The 25903-nt window shown below is 43.0% G+C and overlaps 1 protein-coding gene across 1 annotated transcript in view; it reads right to left on the bottom strand.

Moving 5' to 3' along the window:
- Positions 1-23844, bottom strand: part of LOC148136732 (putative G protein-coupled receptor 139) — an 81985-nt gene extending 58141 nt beyond the window's left edge. The window contains exon 1 of the mRNA XM_087983302.1: positions 23664-23844. Coding sequence (XP_087839428.1) covers positions 23664-23844 — 181 coding nt within the window. The remainder of the gene's footprint in view (positions 1-23663) is intronic.
- Between the last annotated feature and the right edge of the window lie 2059 nt (positions 23845-25903).

Raw genomic sequence — 25903 nt, 5'->3', positions numbered from 1 at the left:
TGACGGAGGTCTATAAAATTCTGAGGGCTATGGATAGTCTCAATGGCCAACATCTTTTTCCCAGTGCAGGGACTTCCAGAACTAGACGGCATAGGTTGAAGATAACAGGGGAAAGATTTAAACAGGACCTGAGGAGAAATGTTTTCATGCAGAGGCTGGTAGGTGCACGGAAAGTGCTGTCAGAGGAAGTGGTGAAAGCAGGTACAATTACATGTTCAAAATATATCTAGATAGATACATAAATAGGAATGGTTCAGAGGGATATGGGCCAAATGCAGGCGAGTTGGACTACGTCAGGTTAGGATGCCTGATCGGCATGGAGTATTTGGACAAAAGGATGTGTTTCCATGCTGTATGACTCTCCTATTCTATCGCAGGGATGAGGAAAAATGCTAAAAGTGCTTTTGAATGGGAATTCTCTTCCCCAGAAGTTTGTGGTGCCTCTCTAATTGCAAGTATTCACAGCTGAGTTAGTTAAAAATTTCACAGAGACTGCGTCATGGATAATGGGATGCAGACAAGAAAGTGGGGCTGAGACCACAACCTGATCAGCCACAATCTTAGTGCCTGGTGGAGAAGGCTCTAAGTACCTCATGACCCACTCCTACTCCTCAGTCCCCTGTTTCTGTGTTCCATTCAGGCCCGCAAACCTGCTGAATAGGAGCAGTTGGAGGCCACTTATTACTATCACCAGGGCACAGAAACAGAGGAGAACATTCACTCCCTCTTGACTGTCAGACACGGTTTGGGAAATTTGGAAAATGTAATTGGATAACCCAGGCTGGATACGAAAGCGGTCCCTCATTTCTCTTTACAGAGTTCCCCTCTCTGCAACTTGTGCTCCATTTGTTGGTAGACCCAGATTCACTGTGAATACAGCCCCCATACCTCACCCAGAGATGTCTCACAAAGTCCTCTGGGCTCCTTGACTGCAACATTCCATAACAGACCTTCCAGGTACCTTACTGTAAGTAATCTAATCTAATCTAATCTAATTTTCCAATAACAGAATGTGAAAATATCAAGAACAAACGCAGGTCGTTCACCTCCCAAGCCTGTCTTGCCTTTCAATAAGACCATGGCTTCATAGCCCTCACCTCTCTGACACATCAAAATACATCTCCAGCCTCTATGAGTACTTCCATAGAACACAAAACAAAGAACAGTAGAGCACAGTGCAGGACTTTCGTCACTCGATGCTGTTCGTCCGTTGATCTTACTCTATGATCAGACTAACCTACATGCTTCAGTTCACTTTCTTCCATATGCCTATCCAAGATTCTCTTAAGTTTCCTTCACGTATTTGACTCTACTTCCACTGCTGGCAGTGCATTCCACACAGCCACCACTCTCTGTCTAAAGAACCTACCTCTGATATCTCCCCTAAAACTTGCTCCAATTACCTTAAAATTACGAACCCTTGTGATAGATATTTCTGCCCTAGGAAACAGTCGCTAGCAATTCACTCTATCTGTGCCTCTCATCATCTTACACACCTCTATCAAGTCACCTGTCATCTTTCGTTACTCCAATGAGAAAAGCCCTCGCTCCCTCAAGCTTTCTTCATAAAACTTGCCCTCCATACCAGGCAGCATCTTGGTAAATTTCCTTTGCACCCGGTCTAAAGCTTCCACACCCTTCCTATAATGGGGTGACCAGAACTGAACACAATATTCCAAGTGTGGTCTAACCAGGGCTCTATAGAGCTTCAGCATAACCTCACGGCTCTTAAACTCAATCCCCCTGCTAATGAAAGCCAACACATCATATGCCTTCTTAATCACACCATCAACTTAGGGAGCAAATTTGAGGGATCTGTGGGCACGGACCCCAAGCTCGCTCTGTTCCTCCACACTGCAAAGAATCCTGTCTTTAAACATGTATTCTGCATTCACATTAGAGCGTGTAAAGGGATTCACTTCACACGTTTCCAGTTTGAACTCCATCTGCCACTTCTCAGCCCAGTTCTGCATCCTGTCAATGTCCCGTTGCAGCCTACAAAAGCCCTCCACATTCTGTACCACTCCAACAACCTTTGTGTCATTGGCAAACTTGCTAGCCCACTATTCAACATCTCCATCCAAGTCATTTATACAAATAACAAAGAGTAGTGGTCCCAGAGACGATTCTGGCAGAACACCACTGGTCCATTTCATGATCTAGCTCCCCTAACTCTGTGTAAGAGAATTCCTGACATTCACTACCCTCTGTTCGAAGAAAACATTATCTGGTTCTTCAACATGACCTATTGGTATGAAGAAAAGAGGGAACACAGGGGCTCAGGTAAGAGAGACTGGTCTTGAAATCAAGGCAGTATTTGACTGAGGATGGGATCAAGGAGCCTGAGCAAAATCACACTTAATGAGAATCGATTTTGACATCTCCACTGTTTGGAGTCATTCACTGCAGAAGGGAAGATGACTATCATTGGTGGGCATCAAACATCTCGGCCATGGGGCAACTCTGCAGGAGATCCTCAAGGTAGCTCCCTCAGCCCAGGCATCTTCTGTTTGTCAGTGGGGAATCCCTGCAGTTTGGAAGGGGGCCTTTCAGCCCATTGAGCCAAAACTGAGCAGAAGTGGGGATATCCACTGAAGTTTACATAATGTTTAGAACAATTTGGCCCTCTTCAGCTCTTGAAGCAGTCTGTGTCCATGTGCAACTAGACCTGGACAACATTCAAGATTGTGCTGTTAAAGTCTGGATAACATTCATGTTACAGCACTGTACGTTTCCACAGTAAAACGAGGAGCACATTCAGCACTTCAATCTGGTTTCACTAGAGTATGGGGAAGCCATTCAACCCATCAAAATGATTAGGAAAAAAGAGAGATAGTCCATTCAGTCCCTCCTACCTATAAAACAGGAAGAGAAGGAATCTGCTCACTCCCACACCCACTTACAAAGGATCAGAAAGAGACCATTTCACTCCCGGTGTCATTAAAAAGGAACAGGAAGAGGTCATTCAGCTTCTCAAGCCATTAACACAGGAACAGGAAAGGGTCAGAGATGTTCTAACGTTGCAAACAAATGGAGCAGGACTTGCACAGATAGACTGCTCCAAATTGATCCACATGACCTTATTACTCACAGTACAGAAGTGTTACTTTAACATGGTTTTCTGGCATTCGAAATGAAGCCAACCTTTTTAAAGTATTGTCCAAATAATTGTTTTCAATCTCCAAGAAGGCAGACCCATGGTCTCCATGGACGTCAGAAGCTGGTGGGGAATGACTAACTCTTTCAAAATGAAGTTAAAGTAGCTGCTGACAGGATTGTGCAAAAAGTGACATTCAATGCAGGGTCAAACACTAACTGCGTATTCAAGTGTCCCGAGTTCATTCAGAGCCTGTAGTTCTCTTTCAATCGACATGGGGCTCTGCAGATGGATGTAAACTATCGGGAATCAATCATCCAATGAAAAGTATGGATTTTTCACACTATTCAGCTGTTTGGGACATAATGAATGTCCGTCCATTTATATCAAGTTTCACTTTCTTATTTTCTCAGAGCCCTACAGATTAAACACATAGTCGCTGCACTCACTCCTCATGGTCCCGTCATGCCAGGGTTTAGTCTGGTAAAACTCCTTTCCGCTGTCTCGGTGATAAAGAGATCATTATCTATAACGCAGACCAAACAAATAATCTCTCAACAAAACACGATCAATGGGAAAGATGTTCTAACTCTGGTGCTTCAGTCATTTTGCATGAAGGGCCACATATGACTTACTTCCTGCCCCATAAGAATTCTGTTTGCGAATTATGACCAAGAACATCCAAGTCCTTTTCAACAATAGCACTTCCCAATCGCTCACCATTTAATAAATGTAAGTGTACATTATGATATTTATTGCTCTCATCTGAATTATTTTTATACCTTGTGAACAGATATTGACCAAACACTGATCCTGCTGCCATCCATCAAGCCTTCAGTGCAGAGAAACAAAACAACATTCTTCTCGTATCTCCATTACTAATTTTTAATCCATATGGTATATATTCCACCCCTACATACCCATGGATTCTCATATTCCCCACTCAATCTGTATTCAACCAGGTCAAGCGTCCTCTAAAATCTCAAATAATCTACTCCCATTGATTCTCAATTGTCGATGTCACAATGCACAATCTCCACAAAAAGTTTTATCAACGATCATTACCCTTTCCTGAATCTAGGCCGACTCTACCAAATCATATCATTGTTTTCCAAGTGTCTAGTTGTCACGTTCCTTACAAAAGGTTCCTTTTTTTTTCTCACAGGTAACATCAAGCTATTTAGTTTTCTGTTTTCCCTCTCCATCCTGTTTTAAATATTTACGTTTACAATAGCTGCTTTCCAGTCTGCAGGATCCTTTCCAGAATCTAACCAGCTTTGAAAAATAATCAATAATTTTTTCACTAGCTCTGTTTTCATCTCCTCAATACTCTGGGATGTAGCTCATCAGATTCAGCAATTTATAAAACTTCAGTTCAATTAGATTTCCAAAAGGGTACCCCTCATTAATTCTAATTTCCTGCCTTTCCACATTTTCACCCGTCCCCCTTCTCTCTAGTATTTCTGGAAGGTGGTTTCTGTACCTTCCACTGTGGATATGGAACCGATGCATTCCTCTCAGCAGGCAGGTGGCTTCTGTCAGCTTGTGATACATCGGAGGACTACAATGCAGAGATGGCAGATACATTTCCCACTCCTGCCTGGAAAATCCCACGATTAAAACAGCTCAATTCATGGTGAGAGTCAGCACAGTCCTGCCCCTGGTGTGAGGCTACAGGTTATACAGAAGGAGGGACACAGCTCAGTGAGCACCTCATTTTTGTAACAAACTGGTTTCACACTTTATACCTGAATGGGTCCAGCTTAGACAAATGTTCCTGGAAATCCCAGGAAGGAAATTGCATTTTTTTGCTCCTCCTTGTTTCCAGAGCTTCCCTTCTGTGTCGTCTTCGCTCTATTTGTTTACCATGGACACAGACGCTCTGTAAATGCAGTGTCCAGAGTGCGGTCACCAGACCCTCGGGTCTCCATGAATAAACTCAGCAGCTGACAAAACAAACCTGAGAACACCATCCACAGAAACTCCACTGACGTTCTAATGACAGCACCAAGTTAATGCCCCACACATATGGTGCACCCATTCAGTGTTGAAAATGCCTCCCTCTCCTCAGTTTCTCTTCCTGGCTGAGAAAGACATTGCATCTCTGTACAGTCCCACAGTAACAGTTCCTCTCTTGAAAGAAGCAGTTGATATTGCAACATTACCTCTTTCTGTATCTCCAGCAACTGTAAGGGCAGCATCAGTATTGCCAATGGAATAGATCATCACATTCAGAGAAGAGAGACGGAGGGAACATAACTCAATTTAATCAGGGACATACCTATATGGACGTGATATTCGGGAATATGGGAAAGACAGGAATGTTAGAATAACTTGTCATTCTATTTTCCTTCCAGTCCATCGTCAGCAATCCTTTTGTTTGCTTTTCCTTTCTCTCTCTCTCTCTCTCTCTCTCTCTCTCTCTCTCTCTCTCTCTCTCTCTCTCTCTCTCTGGTCACTGGAGAATTTTATTTCAGATCTCCATTATCCACAGTTCCTTGGTTTATTTCACCATTAATGTTGTTGTTTCATGGTATGTCAGCATCACTGGCAAGGGCAGCATGTGTTGTCCATCCAAATTGCCCTTGACTGTGAGGCCATCTGTCAAGACAATATGGAGCCAACTATTTTGTTGTGGATCTGAAGTCGTCCTTAGTCCAGATCGGGCAATAATTTTAAGCTTCTTTACCAAAGGCTATCAGTGAAATATTAAAATAAATCCTGATTGTTTACTGTTTCCATCAGTGAAATTTCATGCCAATGTTTGTCATTCGACTTTAAGTTCAGTCATAGGCTGTGGTAGGATTTCAAACAATGCCATTAAGGTGATCACCTTTGCATCTGAATTGCACATCCAGTGACATTATGAATCTGATACAGAGTACTTGTTGTGAATAACCAGTAGTGACGGCAACAAGTTTGTGGTCAAAATATTTGTCTCTGGTAGAGAGGTCAGAATATTTCGGGAGCCATAATTTCTGAAGTTAACAAAGGTGTAGATGATATTTAATTCAGCAATAGCACTGAGGCAGAGGTGGAGACTTGGGATATTATCGAGGTGGGTGTGGGCAGGTTCGATGACAGACAGAATACAGAGACATAAAATAGTTCAGGGCAAAAGTCAGATTGAGGTTGTGAACAGTCTTGTTGCTTTTTAGATGTTTATGAATGAAGAGTCGGAAATTAAATTAAAGGAAGTGGAGTTTGTGACTGAACCTGAATAAAATGCTGTACATCTTTGCGAAATATAAATAACAGAATTAGAAATGATCTTCACCATAGATTATAGAATTGACAGGTATAGATTTACTAGGAACACCAATAATAGCGAGGATGGGGTAGTAACCGGCTTGAATAATCCTCAGTATGGCTTCGATCCGCAACTCTAACCATGGCCAATCCTGAGAAAGCCAGTAAAGACCCAAAGATAAACTCCTGTTCATTGTTGTAACATTCCAATCTAATATTCTCAGATTCGGATCCATTGCTAGATCATTTCAGTCTTTTGTTCTGATTCACTTCCTTTCCTTCTCTCTGGAGCTGCTGATCCCTATCATGTTGAGGATGACGCTGTCCCTAATACCACAGGATAACAGGTTCAAAGAAGCCCCTTGACTATGAAAGAGGGAAACCCTCCAGTGACACAGTTAGAGTCCACGGAGACTGACATCAATCATAGTCACTGAACAAACAGCTTCAGTTAACCCATTTCACGGCATCCCTTACATGCCACATAAATGCTTGTTCTGGGTGGGATATTTACGATACAACTCCAATTGTAAAGTGAGAGGTGACGGAGCGAGATGATCCTTTCTCTTCACAAGCTCGATGATTCTACAGTGTTTTGGCAAGGTAGGAATGGCTGGGCTCATGAGGCCATCTGTGGCTGATCAACAGGCCTGCTGCATCCTTTGATTTATGGATTTATGTTTAACTTTGACATATATCTTACAATCATTTAACGGCTTAGGTGGGGTTAGGCATTTTTGAGAGGCACCTACAGTGCCATAGACGGTGTAGATACAGTCAATTCCTTGTGGTTCTTGCAGCCGCGGCCTGGTCCTGGGGAGTGACGGTCAAGCTTTCCCAGAACCAGGATTCTTAGTTTTACCTTTCGCCATTTATTGCTGGACTGGAAGGCTGGAAATATCTCCCGGCTGCCACACACTCTCTCTGAGATTTTTCTCAGAATTGTCTTTTGATTAACTTTCCTCCTGGATTGGAGAACTGCATGTGAAACAATCTGTTACCTGAATTTTTTTGTGAAAAGTGTGTGTTTCAAGGATGTTACCATATTGGAGCAGTTACTGCGTAGTAGTTAAGTAATCTATTATTCTGTTATGTTTACCAATAGATTGAAGTTATTCCAAGTTACTCTTATTTTTGTTGTATTTTGTCGACTGTGATTGAATATATTGTATTTTGCTTAATGTTGAATATTTTCACCAATCGAATTGCATCTGAAACAGAGCACCTCACATTTACCTTTAAATTAGGAAAATGTTTGTGTCAACACTACCTTCATCATATATGTTCAGGTACTTCTGCTCGTGTGCATCGCCAGAAGGACAGATATTCATGTTTTTATTGGATAATTACTTAATGGACAACATGTTGCAGAAATACGGGGTTTGTCAGTGGAATGCGCCAAGCTAGGGGAGTGGTAGCTCTATCAGGAATTATACCGGATACTCAATCCTCCTTACAGATGCAGCCCAGGCACATATAAGCCTAGGTGAGATATCTACTTAGCGTGGAGCTCCGTGGAGCTTTCTAGAATGGAGCACTATGCAGACCAAGCCCAGTACAACCCAGCAATCTGTCCAGGATGGAGCACTGTGCAGACCTGGCTAAGTACAATCAAGCAATCTTTCTAGAATGGGGCACTATGCAGAGCAGGCTCAGTGCAACCCAGCAATCTGTCCAAGATGGAATACAATGCAGACCAGGTTCAGTACAATCCAGTAATCTGTCCAGGATGGAATACTGTGCAGATCAGGCTCAGTACAACCCAACAATCTATCCAGGATGGAATACTGCGCAGGTCTCACCAGGCCACTAGCTATCTGTCCAACATGGGGACCAGCACAGATCACAGCGGTGCGTTGATTCAGTAACCTAGATGAACCCATCGCCCGGGTACCCCTGGATATTCCGTGATCCCTGGCGCTCGTGCCATTTTCAAAATGCCAATCGGCACGCGATTGAGCTTTCTCTGTTTGGAGCTTCCCTGCACAGTTAACCCAGAGCATGACAGATAACCGGCAATTGCGCCACAGTTTGTCGACAGGGACACAGAGGTCCTGGTGGATGGGCTAGTACAGAAGAGGATTATTCTCTTCCCAGAGGGCGCCACACCACCATGCCCACCGAGCATGGTCTGACCTCACCACCCAGCTCAGTGCAGTTTCTGGGGTCTGAAGAAATGTCCAGCAATACAGGACAAGCTTCAATAACCTTCCCCGCTCTGTCAGGATAAGGGTCACCGTATCTCTCTGCTCCCTCACTCTCACTGTATATCTGTTATAGCACGTACCCCCGATCAAGGCTCATGCTCCACCACTCTTAACTGCATGCAAAACCTTCTCTCTCACACAGAAATACACACACTCTCGCCTTTGCAATATCCCCACATGTTGATAGAATATTCTGAAAAATGCTGATTTTGGAATGTTCCAGCTAGTGTTCCAAATAATTCCCACATTCAGGAAAATGTCAATGCCCCAGCATGTAACACAGAAGGGGAAGGAGTAAAGGTGTACAGTTTTCAAATCACATACAATTCAAATCCACCACGAGGCCATTCTTTCCTTCAAACGCATTCTGGCATTTAATAAGATCAGGGCTGATCTGAAGGTTTTCTCAGCTCCATTTTGTAGGATCTTTCAGTCATTTACCCACGGCTTCCTGTCACTGAGCAGACGACACTTGGCCACTTGTATCCCGGTTTGCTTCAAGCCCCTGTTCGAGGGCATTTTCCATGGGAACGCACTCTCCTAACAATATATTCCATCAGCTTTGTACTTTTATGTAATGGTAAGTATGCTTTACCCGGACCAATCAAAAACAGGCGCTTATATTATGGTTATCGATATCCAATCACATTTGGTCATTCTGGTTATTTCACTTATCTCACCTTATTGTATTCAGTGAAAGACAGCTGCTAATCACTTGTCTCATTATAAAATACAATTTCTGGCAGAGAACGTTTTTATCCTCAGTCGTTATCTTGACCATTATCAGAATTGTACTTTTATCCTTGTTGTGAAGGTTTTTCTTGCCCTTTTTCTGTGACTGTTTCTGTCTGTGACAGTTATACAGTCTCCCACTCAGGTTGGCTGAACGGCTGGTTTGTGATGCAGAGGGATGCCAACAGCGCAGGTTCAATTTCCCCACACTGACAGAGGTTACCATGAAGGGGAAGCTCTCTCACCCTCAACCCATCACCCGAGGTGTGGTGACCCTCAGGATAAATCACCACGAGTGGTCTCACTCTAATGGCAGAGCAGTCCCATGGTCCTTTGGAACGCTATTATATCACTGTTAGCTTTTTAAAATGTTTTCTAGATTATCATTTCGTTTTGCCATACGTTCTGGAGCAGTGCCATTTTGTACCACTGTCAGCGTTTCCCCATGCTGCACATTCCTGCCCATTCCCAGATAATCGTTGACTATATTATTACTTTATGAACCTTTTGTCTGCGCCTCAAAACTATTCAATATCTCTGCCTTTATAGCGCTGTGGAGAAGAGAGTTCCAAAGACTCACCACACTGAGAAAACAAACAAACAAAAAAATCATCTGGGGCATGTGGTTACTTTCTGTCTACTTATCCGAGAAAGGATATAATTACTTTGGAAGCGGTTCAGAGATGTTTCACTTCATGTATTCCAAGGTAGAACACCTTATATTATGGAGTCTTTAACAGGTTTCACTTATTGAAATATACAACACCTTGAGGAGAGTGGATCAGGTCGATACCCACTGGGTATTTTTATGGACTAAACCTGTTGTCATTATTATAGAATCTCGACCGTGTGGAAGCATTCATTCTGTCGATCAAATCTGCACTGACCCACCGACCAGCGTCCCACCCAGACATAACCCCCTACCCTATCCATGTAATCCTGCATTTCCCATGACTAACCCACCTAACTGACACATCCCTGAGCACTATGGGCAATATAGCATGGCCAATCTACTCGAAGCTGCACATCATTGGACTGTGGCAGGAAACTGGAACATTGCAAGGAAACCCACATAGATACATGGAGAATGTTCAAACACCACATAGAGTGTCACCTGACGTTGGAATTGAACCCAGCTCCTTGGTGATGTGAGGTAGCAGTGCTGACAACAGATCCACCATGCTGCTCCGTTAGCTCTATTAATTACAAGTGGCTGACCAATGAAATCTGCCTGACATGTTCCTAGCACTGTGTTTGACCCTGTCTGAGAACTTTATCATCGGCCATATCACCAACCTGTTTACATGTAAGATTTGTTAGGAACAGTGAAGGAGTGGGACGAGAAATAGAAACAGTGACATTTTCCAACCCCATTCAGAACCGGAGTGAGGAGAAATTCACCAAGTGGGATTTCATTCAAGTGGGAATTCTCTTTTCCATAAGTTTGGGATGGCTGAACCTTTATATTATATCAAGGCTGGCTTCGTCTGATTTTCCATAGACAGGTTTTTCAGTGATAATGGTGCATGGAGAGAAAAGTGCAGCAGGGTCCACAATGAGATGAGCCACGACCTTATTTACTGGTGGAGTAGTGTCAAAGGCCCGTAGAGCCCACTCGTGTCCCTCAGCCCTGTGTTCTGATGTTCCATTCAGCCCTTCGGACTTTCGGACAGGGGCAGATCAAGGCCACTTCCGATTGTTAGGTGTAGTTTCAGAAAAGTACTTGGAAAATCCAGGCTGGGTCAGGAAGTGACCCCATCACCCCAATCCCTCTCTCCAGGCCTCCCCTCTCTGCACATTCTGCTCCAGATGTGGGTCATGTTACAGATCCAGATTCGATGTGAATACAGCCATCTACCCGCATTCAATGTTAACTCAAACAAATCCTCTTCTCTCCCTGAATGCAGCATCGTACAACACCATTTTCAGGACACAATGAGTTAGTTTCCAAAAGAACGTAAGAAATACGAACAAGAGCAGGATATTCGTCCCCTCAAGCCTGCACTGTCATTTAACCAGAACACGGCTGATCTACTTCAGGGCTCAACTTCAATTTCGTGTTACCCCCTATTACCCCTCACTCGTTGATATGTCAAAACCCAATCCACCCCGTCTGTAAATACATTCAGTGGCCCAATCGCCACACTCTCTGGGTTAGGGATTTCAAGACATTCACTACCTTCTTAAAGAAGACATTTATTTGCATTTCAGTTTGAAATCGATATCCTTTATTCTGTATTAACATTCCTGTGTTCGGGATTCTGTCCTGAAATGGATCCACATTCTCAAAAGCTACCTTGTCAAGCCCCCTCTGTGTCTTATGCATTTCAGTAATATTATCTTCATTCATTTCAACCAGAATGAATAATGCCTCACCATTTTAGATGTACTCAATAATTCAACACGATCATTTCAGGAACCTTCCTAACGAATCAGCGTATTTACTTGCTGCATCAGCATGCTGACGTTATGCTTCAGATACAAGAACAATTCCATCCCTTTGCACTACTCCTTTGTGGAAGTCTTCTCCTTTAAATAACATCTGCCTTTTGGTTCTCAGTGTCATCCTCAACCTCGGAAGTACATTTCACTCAGCTCCTGCCGTCAGTCTATCAGTATAGACTGTAAATAAATGTTGCCATTGGGCTGATATTTGTGATACTCCAGCTGATACATTTTACCAGGGAGATCCATTACCCCTGACTCTCTGATTTCTATGTGTTAAACAACCGTTATCCCATGTTAATATTTTATCTGTCATACTATGAGCTTCTGTCTTATATAACAATTTTTATTTTGTGATACTTTGTGGAAAATGTCTGGAAAGCCTCGTGTCTGCCAGTACCCCTTTATCACGCCCTCTTGTTCCATTCTCAGGGATCTCCAGAAAAGCTCTGCATGATTTTGCAGGTAAAATATAGATCCCCTTTCACAAAACCATGCTGCCACAGTGTGAATATTTTCTAAATGCCCTGCAATGTGTTCCATAATAGCAGAGTCTCGCATATTCCCAGCAATAATGGTGAGGCTAAATAGTTCCTGCTTTAAGTCTCGCTCCTTTCTCGAAGACAGGCGCCACAATGGAGGGTTTCCAGTTTCGCTGGAACACTCCTGTAATGGAATATTTCACACAGTACCTCCAGTCATTCTGGAATCACTGCTTTTAAAACCAACAATGAATTACTGCTTCGAGGAGAAAGTGAGGACTGCAGATTCTGGAGATCAGAGCTGAAAATGTGTTGCTGGAAAAGTGCAGCAGGTCAGGCAGCATCCAAGGAACAGGAGAATCAACGTTTCGGGCATAAGCCCTTCTTCAGGGCATTCCCTCCGAGCATCAGTTTGATTACATCATTGAAATACTTACAGTGTCTTCTTCTGTGAGGAATGACGTAAAATTCTGGTGTTGATTATCTATCTGCTCCCTCTGGGCACACCCTCCAAACGTCCTCCTTCATCTTGAACTTTCTTTATATACATAGAAAAGCTCGTGCTGTTTGTTGTTATATTTTTTGCCAATTTGCTTACATCATATCTTTTCTTCCTTTTTCGTCGCTTTCTAGATTCATACAGTCATATAGCGCACAAACAGACTCTTTGGTCCAACTTGATCACGCGGACCAGGCTTTCCAATCTAACCTAGTCCCATCTGCTTGCATGTGGCCCATATGCTTCTGAACCTTTCCCATTCATATGTTTGTCCAAATGTCTTTGAAATGTTGTAGCTGTACTTGCATCTACCACTCTTCATCTGGCAGCTCCTTCTATACACACATCACCTTCTGTGTGAAAACATTGTCCCTTCGTCTCCTTTAAATATTTTCCATTTCACCTTAAAGCTACGTCCTCTAAATTTAGACTCTACTATCCCGTCGAAAAGACCTTGGCTAGTCACCCTATCCATGCCTCCATGATATTATAAACTTCTAGAATGTCACCCCTCAACCTCCTACACTCCATCTGATACGAGCTTCAAGAACAAGCATTTTAAAGTAAGCAATACTAATTTGATACAGTATTCAAAATGACAGGTAAACAACACTCAGCCCAAAGTTCATACTGTGATTTGTTTTTCTCCATGTTACAATACTAAGGTAGCGTGAAGCTCGTACTAGCGCCAATAAGACATCAAGTACCTGAATTCTTTTGTCTAAAGGGGCTGATGATCTCCACAGTGAAAACGTATCTCTGGCCAGATCTATGTTAGAAAAGAAATTCTTATACTAGACGGTCAACATGCAGTTGCCTTTAGCAGAGTGAGATGAAGGCTGAGTATACTTTTGGAAATTTGGATCACAGTGTGAATTCAGTGCAAAGGGGAAGAGGTGTTTTCAATATGGTTTACTCCAAGAAGGAAACTTTCCGGAATGAGATGTGAGTGGGAGGTGTAAAACAGCATGAATGGGGAGGCCGAACCACACTGAGACTAGAGACACAGTGACAGCACAAAACGTAGATTGATGTTTGGGCAGGGAAGGTGGACTGGATCAAAGAGCTTCAGGTGAAGGGGGTTGGGACCATAATGTGAGAAAATGTGCTCTGTAATGTGAAAGGGATAACCTGGCAGCAGGAAGGGGAGACGAGCAGGGAATGGGTGGAGTAGCAATGGCAGGCATTTCTGGGGGTAGTTCAGGAAGCACCGCTGAAATTCATGTCCAGTATCTGCTCATGGTCCCTGGAATAAACATTCTCAATCTGGCCCCTCACTACCGATTATCAATTAGAAAATTAATAGTATCCTTGACAGCTTTTGTGTGGTCACCTTCTTATCGAGTCCTTCTTTTTGAACAGAAACAATTATTTCTGAGCATTATGTGATATCTCCTTGAATGTCTGCCCATGTATACCCACTGACCTTCCCCTGGGTGTGTTTCCACATCGCAATTCAAACTAGATGTGAGACAGAAATCCGCAATTTGTATGCTTGGTTCTTTTAAAATATTCAGGAGGAACTTCTGCATGTGGCTAAACACATGATCAGCGGAGGCTGACTCCATTCTCCCAGTTTCTCCATCTCTGTTGTTTTTGGTTAATGATGCCATATACCAGTGGGCAGCCGCTGACGTGGGCTCCTTTTCCTTCAAACCTGAAATCCCCAAACTCCGGTAGACTGAGCCTTCAGCTGTGACTATCCCGTCTCCCTCACTCCTGCCCTCACTCCGTCCACTCCTTCCCAGAACAATGATAGACCTCCCCTTGCCCTCACTTCTTACTGCACTAGAATCACAGAATCATACTTCCCCACTTCCACCACCCTCCAGCAGGACAGCACCATGAAACACATCTTCGCCTCCTGTCCACTGTCAGCAATTCACAGGGACCATTCCCTCTGTGACACCCGCCATCATTCCGAACACTTCCCCACTCCCCCATGGCACCTTCCCATGCAATTGCAGAAACTGCGACACTTGCCCATCACCTCTTCCCTCTTCACTGTCCAAGGTCCCAATCACACCTTCCAGGTGAAGCAGCATTTCACTTGTACAGTTTCAATCCAATCTCCAATCATTGCTGCTCACAATGCAGTCTCCTTTACATTGGGGAGACCAAACAGAGACTGCATTGAGGAATATTCCCACTCTGGAGGAATAATCCTGACCTTCTCATTGTTTCCAATTTTAATAATCTACCGTGCTCTGATGCTAACATTTCAGTCCTGGGCAGATGCAATGTCTCAATGAAACACAACCCAAACTCGAGTCACACCTCAGGTTGCACTTTGGAACGTTACAGCCTGTAGGAGTTAATATTCAATCCCATAACTTCACAGCCTAACCCCAATATGGCCATTCTCCATTTCTATGACCTTGTGTGATTGTGTCTTCTTTATCTTGCACTCAATAGAGAGAACCCCTTTCCCCCATTCGCATCTTAATTGAAAGCTATTTCACATCATCTTCTCGTTCACCACTGATAAAAATCCGGTTATATTTTGCCATGCCCTCTTTTCCCCGTCACCGACCCCCTCATTTCTTTCAACGGATTAAAAAGCTCAGGTTCCAATCCTTTCCAGCTCTGAAGAAGTATCATACTAGATTTGTAACTATAACTCTGTTTCTCTGTCTCTGCAGATGCTGCCCCTCCTGTTGAGTTTCTCCTGAAATAAATAGGCACAGAACACATTTTCAATTAAACAAATACCGACGGATACTGGGAATAAAAATGCAAGTTTTAAGGGAGACACTGCGAGCTTTGTAGAAGGGTGACTGGACCTAAAAGATCAACTTTACATTCACTCCACAAAATGCTGCCAGACCCGCTTAGTTTCTTCAGCAATTTCTGTTTTTGAACAAGTTCCACAGACGTGTGTCAAAGCTGCTCGAACGCCCTGTCCGACATGGATCGTTGTACACCAGAAAGTGGACAATAGCACTAGGTGCACACGTTCATTGCCACTGCCACTAAATAAGGTTTTCGCATCAACACAGATGATGGCATTATGGGAATTGAAAGTAATCAAATGAATATTTTAAAGGGTTTTAGGAAGGTAATACATTGGAGGCCATGACATCAAGGATAGACCCTCAGTGGAATGAGAATATGAAAATGGAAGTGTTCCTACATCACAAACCAGAGCAGGTCACTTAGTACAGGGCTGATTGGTGAATGGGGCTCGGTGCGAACTGTGGAACAGTCAGTAGAATTTAATTGCAGATATTGCAACTCAAACGGGGCATTCATGTGCTGCTGTAGCTCACAGTAGCAGCAGCAGAATTGTATTCAATCGTAATCTGTAACTCCGCCCTCAGGATAATCCCTCAGTCTACCATTACCATCAAGCCAATCTATGGTTCAGTGACAAGTGTGGCTGAACATGCCAGAGTCACAACTATGTGTACCTAAACCTGATGATAAACAAAAATTCTGTACAGCTACAGTGACACACCCGTACTCCTGTACACAAATCCTCCAAAATGAAAGTCAACAAACCATATATCTTCCTAAGTGCTTCTTCTTCCACAATGAAACCGTCACAGAAGCGTAGACACTGTTCTATCAAAAAAAGCATGATCTATATTAGTCTTACTTTCTTGCATGCGATCCATAGCCATAAATGTTATGACACTTCAAGTTTTGGTCCAATTACTGTTTAATGGTTGCGAGATTACCCATCACAACTACCTTCTCAGGTAGTTTATTCATGACCCCAACACCTTCTCGGTGAAAAACAATCCTCAAATCCTCTCTAAACCTCAAACCCTTCAGTTCAAAAGTCTGCTGCTTGTTCTTGGTCCTTTGACTAAAAGGGACAACTGCTGTCCAACCATCATGTCCATGCCCCTCGTAATCTTATCCTTCTAAATCACGTCACCTCAGCCTTCTCAGCTCCAAAGTAAACAACCCGAGCTTATTTAGCCTCTCTCCATAGCTGATATGCTCCATCCTGGTGAATCTCCTCTGCAGCCCTAGAGTGCAATTACATCCTTCCTACAATCCCAGAACTACACATAGTATTCCATCTTGGCCTAACCAAAATCTTGTATAACTCTTACAATCTATGTCTCGTTGAATAAAAGCTATGCCAACAGTCGCATGTAACTACTTAGCGAACCTATTACCCTGTCCATCACATTCAGGGATGTGTGGAGAAGCACCCTCCGAGTTTCCTAGTGTGCTGCCATTCATTAAGTTCTCCCCTATCTGGTTCCTTCTTCCAAAGTGCGTCACCTCATATTTATCAGGATTGCATTTCATCTGCCATCGATCTGCTCATCTGACCATTCCATTTGCATCTTCCTGTAACATAAGACCTTCCTCCGAGCTGACGACCACCTGTCAAATCTTTGTTTCGAACATATAATTATTTATTACACTCCCCCCACCCCCCTCCACTTTCACATCTACATAATGTATGAATACCACAAATAATCAGGGTCACAGTATTGATACCTGTGGTACACCAGGGGACTTTGGTCTCCAGACGCACAAACAGCCTTCTCCCACCATCCTCTGTCTCCTGCCACTAAGACAATTTGAATACCAATTGCCAAGATACCCTTGATAGCGTGAGATTTTACTTTCTTTATCAGTTTCCCCCGTGCGGCTTTGTCAAAGGCATGGCTGAAAAACCATTTAAATGACCTCTTCGAACAAAAGTCAATAAAATTCGTTCAGTATGACTTCCCTCTGATGGCTTCACGCTGACGATCCCTGATCAAACATTGTACAGAATTAATACACTCAGCCATTCATTCCTCTTACACAGCAATTGGAGGAGATCTTTTGCAGTTTTGTGCCTGTTTCACAGGAATTGAAAGGGAATGTGCAGGTTATAGATAGGGAAGAACTTAGAATAACCAACTTCACTAGGGAATGGAAAGTATTGGGCAAATTATTGGGATTGAAGACAAATTGTTAGAATCTAGTATGAAGGAATTAATAACGGGAGATTTTCAAAGTCACGCCACGATCCGTGACAGTTAATATAGTATTACTAAGGATAAATCATGTTTGAATGATTTGACTAACATTTTAAAAATGTGACAAGCAATGTGGACAAAGGAGATCCTACAGATATATTATATCTGGACTTCCAGAAGCAATTGCAAAACGTGCCTCACAAAAGACTAATAGGCAAGACAAGAGCACATTGTGTTAGAAAAATAATGCTATGAGAAAGGACTGGCTAACTAATAGAAACCATGATACGAAGATGCTGGTTTTGGACTGGGTTGGACAAGGTCAAAATCCACACGACACCAGATTATAGTCCAACAGGTTTATTTAAAAACACTAGCTTACTGTGAGCTGCTTCTTCACCAGGTGTTAGGGAGAGAAGAAGACCTTAGAGACAGGATATATGAGGAAAAGATCAAAGTGTGTACAACTCTTGCACATGAATTGAACACACCGAAGATGGCTCTTAAATCTTTATTCTTTTCGAACGGGAAGGCTGGTTTAGCTTGATTAATATGCAAGTCTCTGCGTTTTTTTTTTCAAGTCGCTGCCTCGAGATAGCTTCTGGTATTATCGATGGAAAGAAGTTGACACCTCCGGTCAGACAATGTATTTTAGGCATGAGGTCTTGTTTAGAGTCTGACTGCGTCTTCACCTGGAGTCGGACTAGGTTTATTTCCAACGTAGGAGGTGATGAATACCACATTGTCCAACTGACTACAAATTGTATGTTTTTGAATAAAATAGATTATGTATGCAAATACAATTGTGCAAGTGTAAATTCACCCTACAAATTTATATGCATACGTATGCGTCTATGTGTTTGTGTGGTTGTGCGTGTGAAAGAGAGAGGAGTGTGTGTGTGTGTGTTTCTGTGAAGGGGAGAGAGAGACAGTATGTGTATGCGTGAGAGAGTGAGGGCAAGTGTATGTGTGAGTGTGGAATGGAGAGGGAGAGAGGGTGTGTGTATGTATGTGCGCATGTGAGATGGGAGAGTGTCAATGTGTGCGTGGAGCAGATAGGGTGAGTGTGCACCGGTGTATGTAATGAGGAGAGTGACAGTGTGTGCTTCTCCAGGATAAGACAAAGATAGATACGACAGATTCTTTTCCTCACAGATGCTCTCTCCGTGGTTTCAGAGCTTATCGTCTCTGCAGCCTCTGCTCCATTTGATGTTCACATTGCAGACCCAGAAGCTCTAACTACAGTCCCCATGCTCCATGCAGATTTGGATCACCAAATCCTCAGGACTCCCTGAATGTCTCAGGCAACTCACAGCACAACCTCCAGCAAACTATCCCCAGCACCTCCACTAACATTTCAATAACAGGAGTCAGTCACAAGCCCCTCAGCTGCAAGTGTTTTAAGAAGGCAACCTCAACCCTACAATTTCCTTATATTAAATGGAGACATGAATTGGATGTTCCAGATGTGTTGTGACTGGTCAAACCACTCAATGTTAAGCTCAAAGCATTCAACCACTCTAGTTAAAACAAAATCACCGAGATGAACAATTTAGGATTGCTTCTTTATTGGAACACTTATGCAAACAACAGATGCAATGCCTTCTACTAATTAACTGTGCTGATACAGGAACATCCCACAAACATACCCCTTGGCAAATAGGTAAATTCAAGCACAGAATCTTTCGTGCAGTTCCCCAATCCAGGAGGAAGCCGCTTCAAGAGAGATCTCACAGAGAAGAGCAGCGGTGGATAATGTTTTGAAGCTTCCACCCCTTCTGGGACCCCGAGCAGCTTCTGAATGCTGCAGCTAAGAACAAAACGAGGAAACCTGGTCTGGGAGAGCTGGCCACTGCCCTTCCATTGTTACGACCGGTTTAATAAAAGGTCTCCTCAGTTATTTAATTTAGCCGTTTTCAGTAGGCAGTTCTCCACCTCTGCCTTTAAGACCTCTCTTAAAAAAAACCTAAGAGAAAATAACTTTTGTAAAGTGACAGTATCATAACAACTCCCCGTTTAAAACAAAATGAACCATCCATATACAAATATTGCCTCATTTTAAATCCTTTATTCTAACTGTTTTAGTAGACTACAATACATATATATTGCATTGACACTAAGCGTGTGAACATCCACAACTCCATTCTATTTCAGTCAGTTTAATTGCGCCTAAGAACGCCTCTGCATTTCTTCATCCAAGCCTCAGCAACTTGTCAGCAAGTACGGTTTCTCGTCCTGTCACCTGTATAACTTCCAGATTGAATGCCAACAATAATAACCTCTATCTGAACAGACCGGAAGTTTTCTCCCTAAATTTCTCCAATAATGTTTAGGCGTTATGATCGCATATAGATTTGTGTCAGGCATGTTAATTCCAAGTTAAATGCTGAAATGTTGCAACGCCAACAGCAAGCTCAAGGCCTCCTACCCAATTGTGAAATATTTTTGTTGATGGTTTCCCTGGACACTCCAACCACACGTTACATAATGGAGCAGCTTACATCTCTCTCACAGTCCTTCTGAATGACATGTCTCCTCATGTCTCAGCTTAAAAACATTTACATACTTGGGTACCTCTTAATGCTGCAACCTCTTCTCCTCCTACTCCTGGCCTATGCCAGTAAACCTTACTCGCACAAGTATATGTTTTAAGAAGGTCTCGCACATTCTTCTCAATCCCTCACAGAAACCAAACTTTGATTTATAGGCCAACTGAAAATCATCAGCCATTTCAGTTCTCATCTTGCCATTTTAACTCTCTGCTCTTCCACACGAGTTCTCACGACTGAAGGAAGTGAATTCTTGAACATCTCCAAAATAAGAATCTTTCTAACAGTGCCATAGGTTGCTCTCTTTTTAATACCCTTACCCACCTTTCAAAATTACTTTGTTTGATTCTTTCAAACTCAATGTACATTTAACCAGGGACGCTTTTTTAGATTCCTGAAACACTGTCTGTAGCCTTCTGACCCAAGCTCATATGCAATTTGATGGCTTTCTTCACCTCCTCATACTGGCCAGATACCTCTTCCGAAAGGAATGCAAATACCTCACTCCTTACATCGACCAGCTTTGTTTGGATCAACTAAATCCACATAGTCACTGTCCACTGCATTCGTTAGCCACTTTCTCAAATAAAATTATAAAGGCTTCTACGTCTTTCTCATCAAACGTCGACAATGCTTGAATGTATTTAAACAGATCCCCATCAGGCCTTTGACTCCCATAGGGTTTCTCATTCTCACTATCCTCCTCATTCAGCCTACCATCTACCTTCATCTCCATCCTGCTAAGTCGACTGTCCTCTCTAATTGCTAACTTATAAAGTTGAAACTCTCTCTCTTCCTGTTTTTCTTCTTTCGTTTACTGTCTTTCTTCGTCCTTGCCTTTTCTTTTAATTCTACTTTTAATAATTTTTCAAACTGTTTCAATACATTTTCATGTTCAAGCTGCCTCATCTGCAATTGAAGTCTAGCCATTTCCAAAATTCTGTTGGTGTTTCAACCAAAATTTAAATGCCAAGCTCTAGCTGCAATTATCTCTCCTTTTCTCACAAAACAAACTCCAGCTTGTCTGACAATGTAGATGTGAAATGGGTGTTCCAGATGTGATATGGCTGGTCAAACCACTCAACTTCAAGCAAAACACAATTTAATTAAACACTCTAATAAAAACACACACAAAAAGAAGAGGAATTAAGAATGACTTAACTATTGGAAACCTTAACAGAATAATAAATACAGTACCTTCCACGAATGAACTGTTCCAATGTAGAAACATCCCATAAACTCATCCCTTGGCAAAAAGACACATCCAAGGCCAATCAGTCTTGCATGCAGTTCTCCAATCCAGGATCAAGAGAGATTTTAGGGAGAATAGCAGCAAGGGGTCATTTACTGAATGATGCAACCCTTTGCCGAACCCAAGCACCTGGTGACTGTTACAGCTCAGAAAAAATGGAAAGCCTGATTTGTGAGAGCTGGCCATTGTTATCATTATTTAAGAAAAACCTAAAAGCCTCTTAAATTATTTACTTCAGCCGTTTGCAGAAGGCAGTTCGGCATTTAAGTGCTGTCTTTAAAGAAAAGGAGCAAATAACCTTTTTTAAAAGGGGCAGCATTGTGAGAGATGTTAGATACCTGGTCCTTTACAAGGGGTGTCCTCGTGTTACTGACCACATGATCAGCTCAGAGGGACAAACACAGACGTCAGACGTTAAGTGGATTGGTACAGACTAAGTTTCAAAAACGTGAGTCAAGCTGCTGAATCACCTTCCAACATGGAGCACCACATGGGGCACACCGGAAAGTGAACAACAGCCCGGCACACTCCAACTTTCGCCCCCCCTCCCCCTCCCATGGAACACCACATGAGACACACCACGACGTGAACAACAGCCCAAGACACACCATTTTATTGCTTCTGAGTTTCACAATGTCAGCACTCAATACACGAGGGAGCTAAAAACCAAGGAGAAAGATACAAAGGGACAGAAAGATTCACATTAAAGACAGACACAGATAGTTAAATAACTGAGAACATGTTGTGGAAATATGGAGAAAAAGTGGGACTAACTGGAGAATTGACCCCTTAGAGAGCAAATATTACAAGAATGAGAACATTGAATAAAGGTATTTTCACATCAGCTTAAATGAATTGTTTCTGCATTTGCTTCACAGAACACTTCAAACAACATAAGCAAGGACAAGATGACTAACACGGATAGCTGTGCAGACTGTGCTGGTGCATTACTCAGTAACCTGGATTATCTGCCCAGCAGGAGGAGCATTGCTACCATTTATTATCATATGGGGACGATACACACATCAAATACACACAGCAGGGGAAGGTTTCTATCTCCATTGGACCAGAAGAAGGTGTGTGTGTGTGTGTGTGTGTGTGTGTGTGTGTGTGTGTGTGTGTGTGTGTGTGTGTGTGTGTGTGTGTGTGTGTGTGTGTGTGTGTGTGTGTGTGTGTGTGTGTGTGTGTGTGTGTGTGTGTGTGTGTGTGTGTGTGTGTGTGTGTGTGTGTGTGTGTGTGTGTGTGTTTGAGAGAAAATACACTTGAAGGGACAATCAAGATAGAAAGACTGAGGTAAGTTTCATGGACAGATGAGTTAAAGTGCTTGAGAATATTAAAATAAAGGCATTGGTAGACACCATAGCGAGATAGATCAGCGTGCACAGGAATGTCAGATATATAGGAGTTTGGTATGAGTTCGAATCAGATTTGTTTCTACAGGTTTCAAGCTGACAGTGTCAGCAGCAGATTGTTGTCATCATACAGTCTGTACTTCACAGCTCAAGGTTCAAACAGCAGATGAGTTAAGCCAATGAAGTACAATCTGGAGCATTGTGTAGTCAAAGGTAAGAATGGTCAGGGCATTGTGTCAGGAATCAGCTTCACCAAAGTTGTGATTAGTCTGCTTTAACCACCACCTGTAAATTCACCTCCAAGCCACTCATACCCTGACTTGGAAATATACATTCGTTGGGTTAAAATCCTGGAATTCCTTCCCTTTTGGCATTATGGGTCAACCGACAGCAAGTGGACTGCAGCGATTAAAGAAGGAAGCTCACCATCATCTTCTTAAGGGCACGTAGGAATGGGTTATCAAGGCTGGCCAGCCAGCAATGTTCAAGTCCCACAAATGAATGAAAAAAATATTGGCCAGGAATGAGATGGAGTCCCAGGAAAGAATTGGAGTTTGTAAACATAATAGTGGGCAATGACCTCCACGCTCCCAATATTTAAATAACAAGGGCAGGGAGACAATGGTTCACATCTGAAACTGAGTACGTCAACATAGAGACCCATGAGTAACACTGCCAGAAGCAAGGAGGGAGAAAGTAAATGATCAAGTTCCCTGATTCATTTCGTCGTGATCTGCAGAGTGAATATCTGGATTCAGAGTCTCAACATGAAACAATAATAGTGACAAGAAGTGAAGACTATATGAAAGAACAGTAATGCAGTCACAGTTGGTTTATAGAAAAAAAATATCTGGACGCTGAGACTTACCAAAGACACCAACGATAGACAGGAGAGGATAATAAAAATGTTGAATAATGCGAAGTGCATAATAGATCCTTGAATCTAATGGCAACCAATCATAATATTTAGAAATAAGCCAAACATAATAGAATAAAGTCCTGTCCATTTTTGTAACATTCCAGTTCAACATTCTCAGATTCGCTTCCATTGTAGGGACAATACAGTCTAATATTCTCAGATTCGGATCCATTGTTGTAACATTCAAGCCGAATGTTCTCAGATAATGATCTTTCCTCCCCCTCTTTCTGGAGCTGCTGATCCCTGTCAGTGCTGTCGGCGATGCTCCCGCTCAGACTATGGCAAAATACTTTGAATGGAGCCCATTTATCATTTGAAGATGGAAAACTTCCATTGGAATAATTATAATCCATGGAGGACTGACATTAAACACAGTCACTGAACAAACATGTCCCGTTAACCATTTCCTTACAGAACATTTCATATCACAATAAAAGGGAATATTTAATGAGTCTGGATGGAATAGATGAGGGTTAATGACCGACGGACTATAAATCTTCCATTTTTTTACTTTTTTCTTGCATGTGGGAGTATTGCCAGACCACTGCAGGGCTGTAAATGTCCCACTCTGTTTCTATAGGTGAGAGGGATAAAATAACAGAGCAGCTGCATAAAATGTCTGGTAGGAACATTTCTGGATACATTTACTCAAAGGAGAAAGTGAGAATTGCAGATGCTGGAGATCAGAGTCGAGAACGTGGTGCTGCAAAAAAAAAGCGGGTCAGGCAGCATCAGAGGAGCATCGACATTTCTTGTGTAAGTGCTTTACCAGGAACGAGGCTTATGGCTCAAGGGTACTGAGAGATAAATGAAAAGGGGATGGGGTTGAGGGAAGATAGCTGAGAATATGATAAGTAGATAAAGTTGGGTTTAAAGTTGAGATGTTGGAGAGGAGGATGGAGCGGATAGATGGGAAGGAAGATGGACAGGTAGGACAAATCATGAGGAGGTGCTGAGTTGGAAGTTTGGATCTGGGATAACGTGTGGGGAAGAAAAATGTGGAAACTTGTGAAATCCATACTGATCCTATGTTGTTGCAGGGTCCCAAGACAGAAGATGAGTATTTCTTCCTCCAGGCGTCGAGTGATTAAGATTTTGGGATGGAGGAGGCCCAGGACCTGCGTATGTACGCCAGAGTGAGAGGTGGAGTTGAAGTGTTCAGCCACAGGGTGGTAGGGTTGGTTGGTGCGGTGGCACAGCCATGTTCTCTGAAGTGTTCCACACGTTGGCATCCTGTCTCCCCAATGTCGATGAGACATTATCAGGAGCAACGGATGCTGTAGGTGACTTGTGTAAGTGCAGGTAAAAGTCTGATGGATGTGGAAAGATCCTTTGTGGTCTCGGATGGAGGTGAGGGGGAGGGGGAGATGAGGGGAAGTGAGGGGGAGGTGAGGGGAAGGTGAGATAGGAGGTGAGAGGGAGGTGAGAGGGTGTTGAGGGGGAGGTGAGGATGCAGATTTTCTAATTCTTGTGGTTTCAGGGGAAGGGGACAGCAGTGGAGGGGGTTTAGTGGGTGGCGTGGACCTGACAAAGGAGTCACACTGGGAATGTTCTTTATGGAACGCAGATCGGCATGTGAGGGAAATGTATCCCTGGTGGTGGAGTCTGTTGGAGGTGGCACAAATGGGGGAGGATAATGCATTGTGTCTGGAGGTTTGGTGGGTTGGAAGGTGAGGAAGATTGGTGTCCTTTCCCTGTTGCGTTTGGAGGGGTGGGATTCGAAGTCGGAGATGTGAGAAGTGGATGGCATGCGTTGGATGACATCGTTAACCATGTGGGAGGGGCAATTACTGACTTTGAAGAAGGAAGTCATCTGGGATATACACTGTGTTCAGAGTGTGGTCCTGGAAAACACAGCGGGTCAGGCAGCATCCGAGAAGCAGGAAACTTCGACGTTTTGGGCAAAAAGTGCTTCACCAGGAATCGCGCTTTTGCCTGAAACGTCGGTTCTCCTGCTCCTCGGATGCTGCCTGACCAGCTGTGCGTTTCCAGTACAACACTCGCGACTCTAAACTCTCGCATCTACAATGCTCACTTTCGCCTACACGCTAGGTGCAGCCACTTCTGTAATACTGCCTTTAATTTTGTTTTCACTGCTGTAGGAACGATGTTGTTAAACTTGAAAGCGTGCCAAAAAGATTTCCAAGTATATTGACAGCGTTGGGTGGGGCGATGGGGGCGAGTGATGT

Source organism: Chiloscyllium plagiosum, unplaced genomic scaffold (assembly GCF_037043375.1).
Source record: "Chiloscyllium plagiosum isolate Xiang-an unplaced genomic scaffold, Cpla_swu_hap1 HiC_scaffold_45, whole genome shotgun sequence".
Classification (NCBI taxonomy): domain Eukaryota; kingdom Metazoa; phylum Chordata; class Chondrichthyes; order Orectolobiformes; family Hemiscylliidae; genus Chiloscyllium; species Chiloscyllium plagiosum.
The sequence above is the reverse complement of the archived record's forward strand: the minus strand, read 5'-3'. Positions and strand labels throughout refer to the sequence as shown.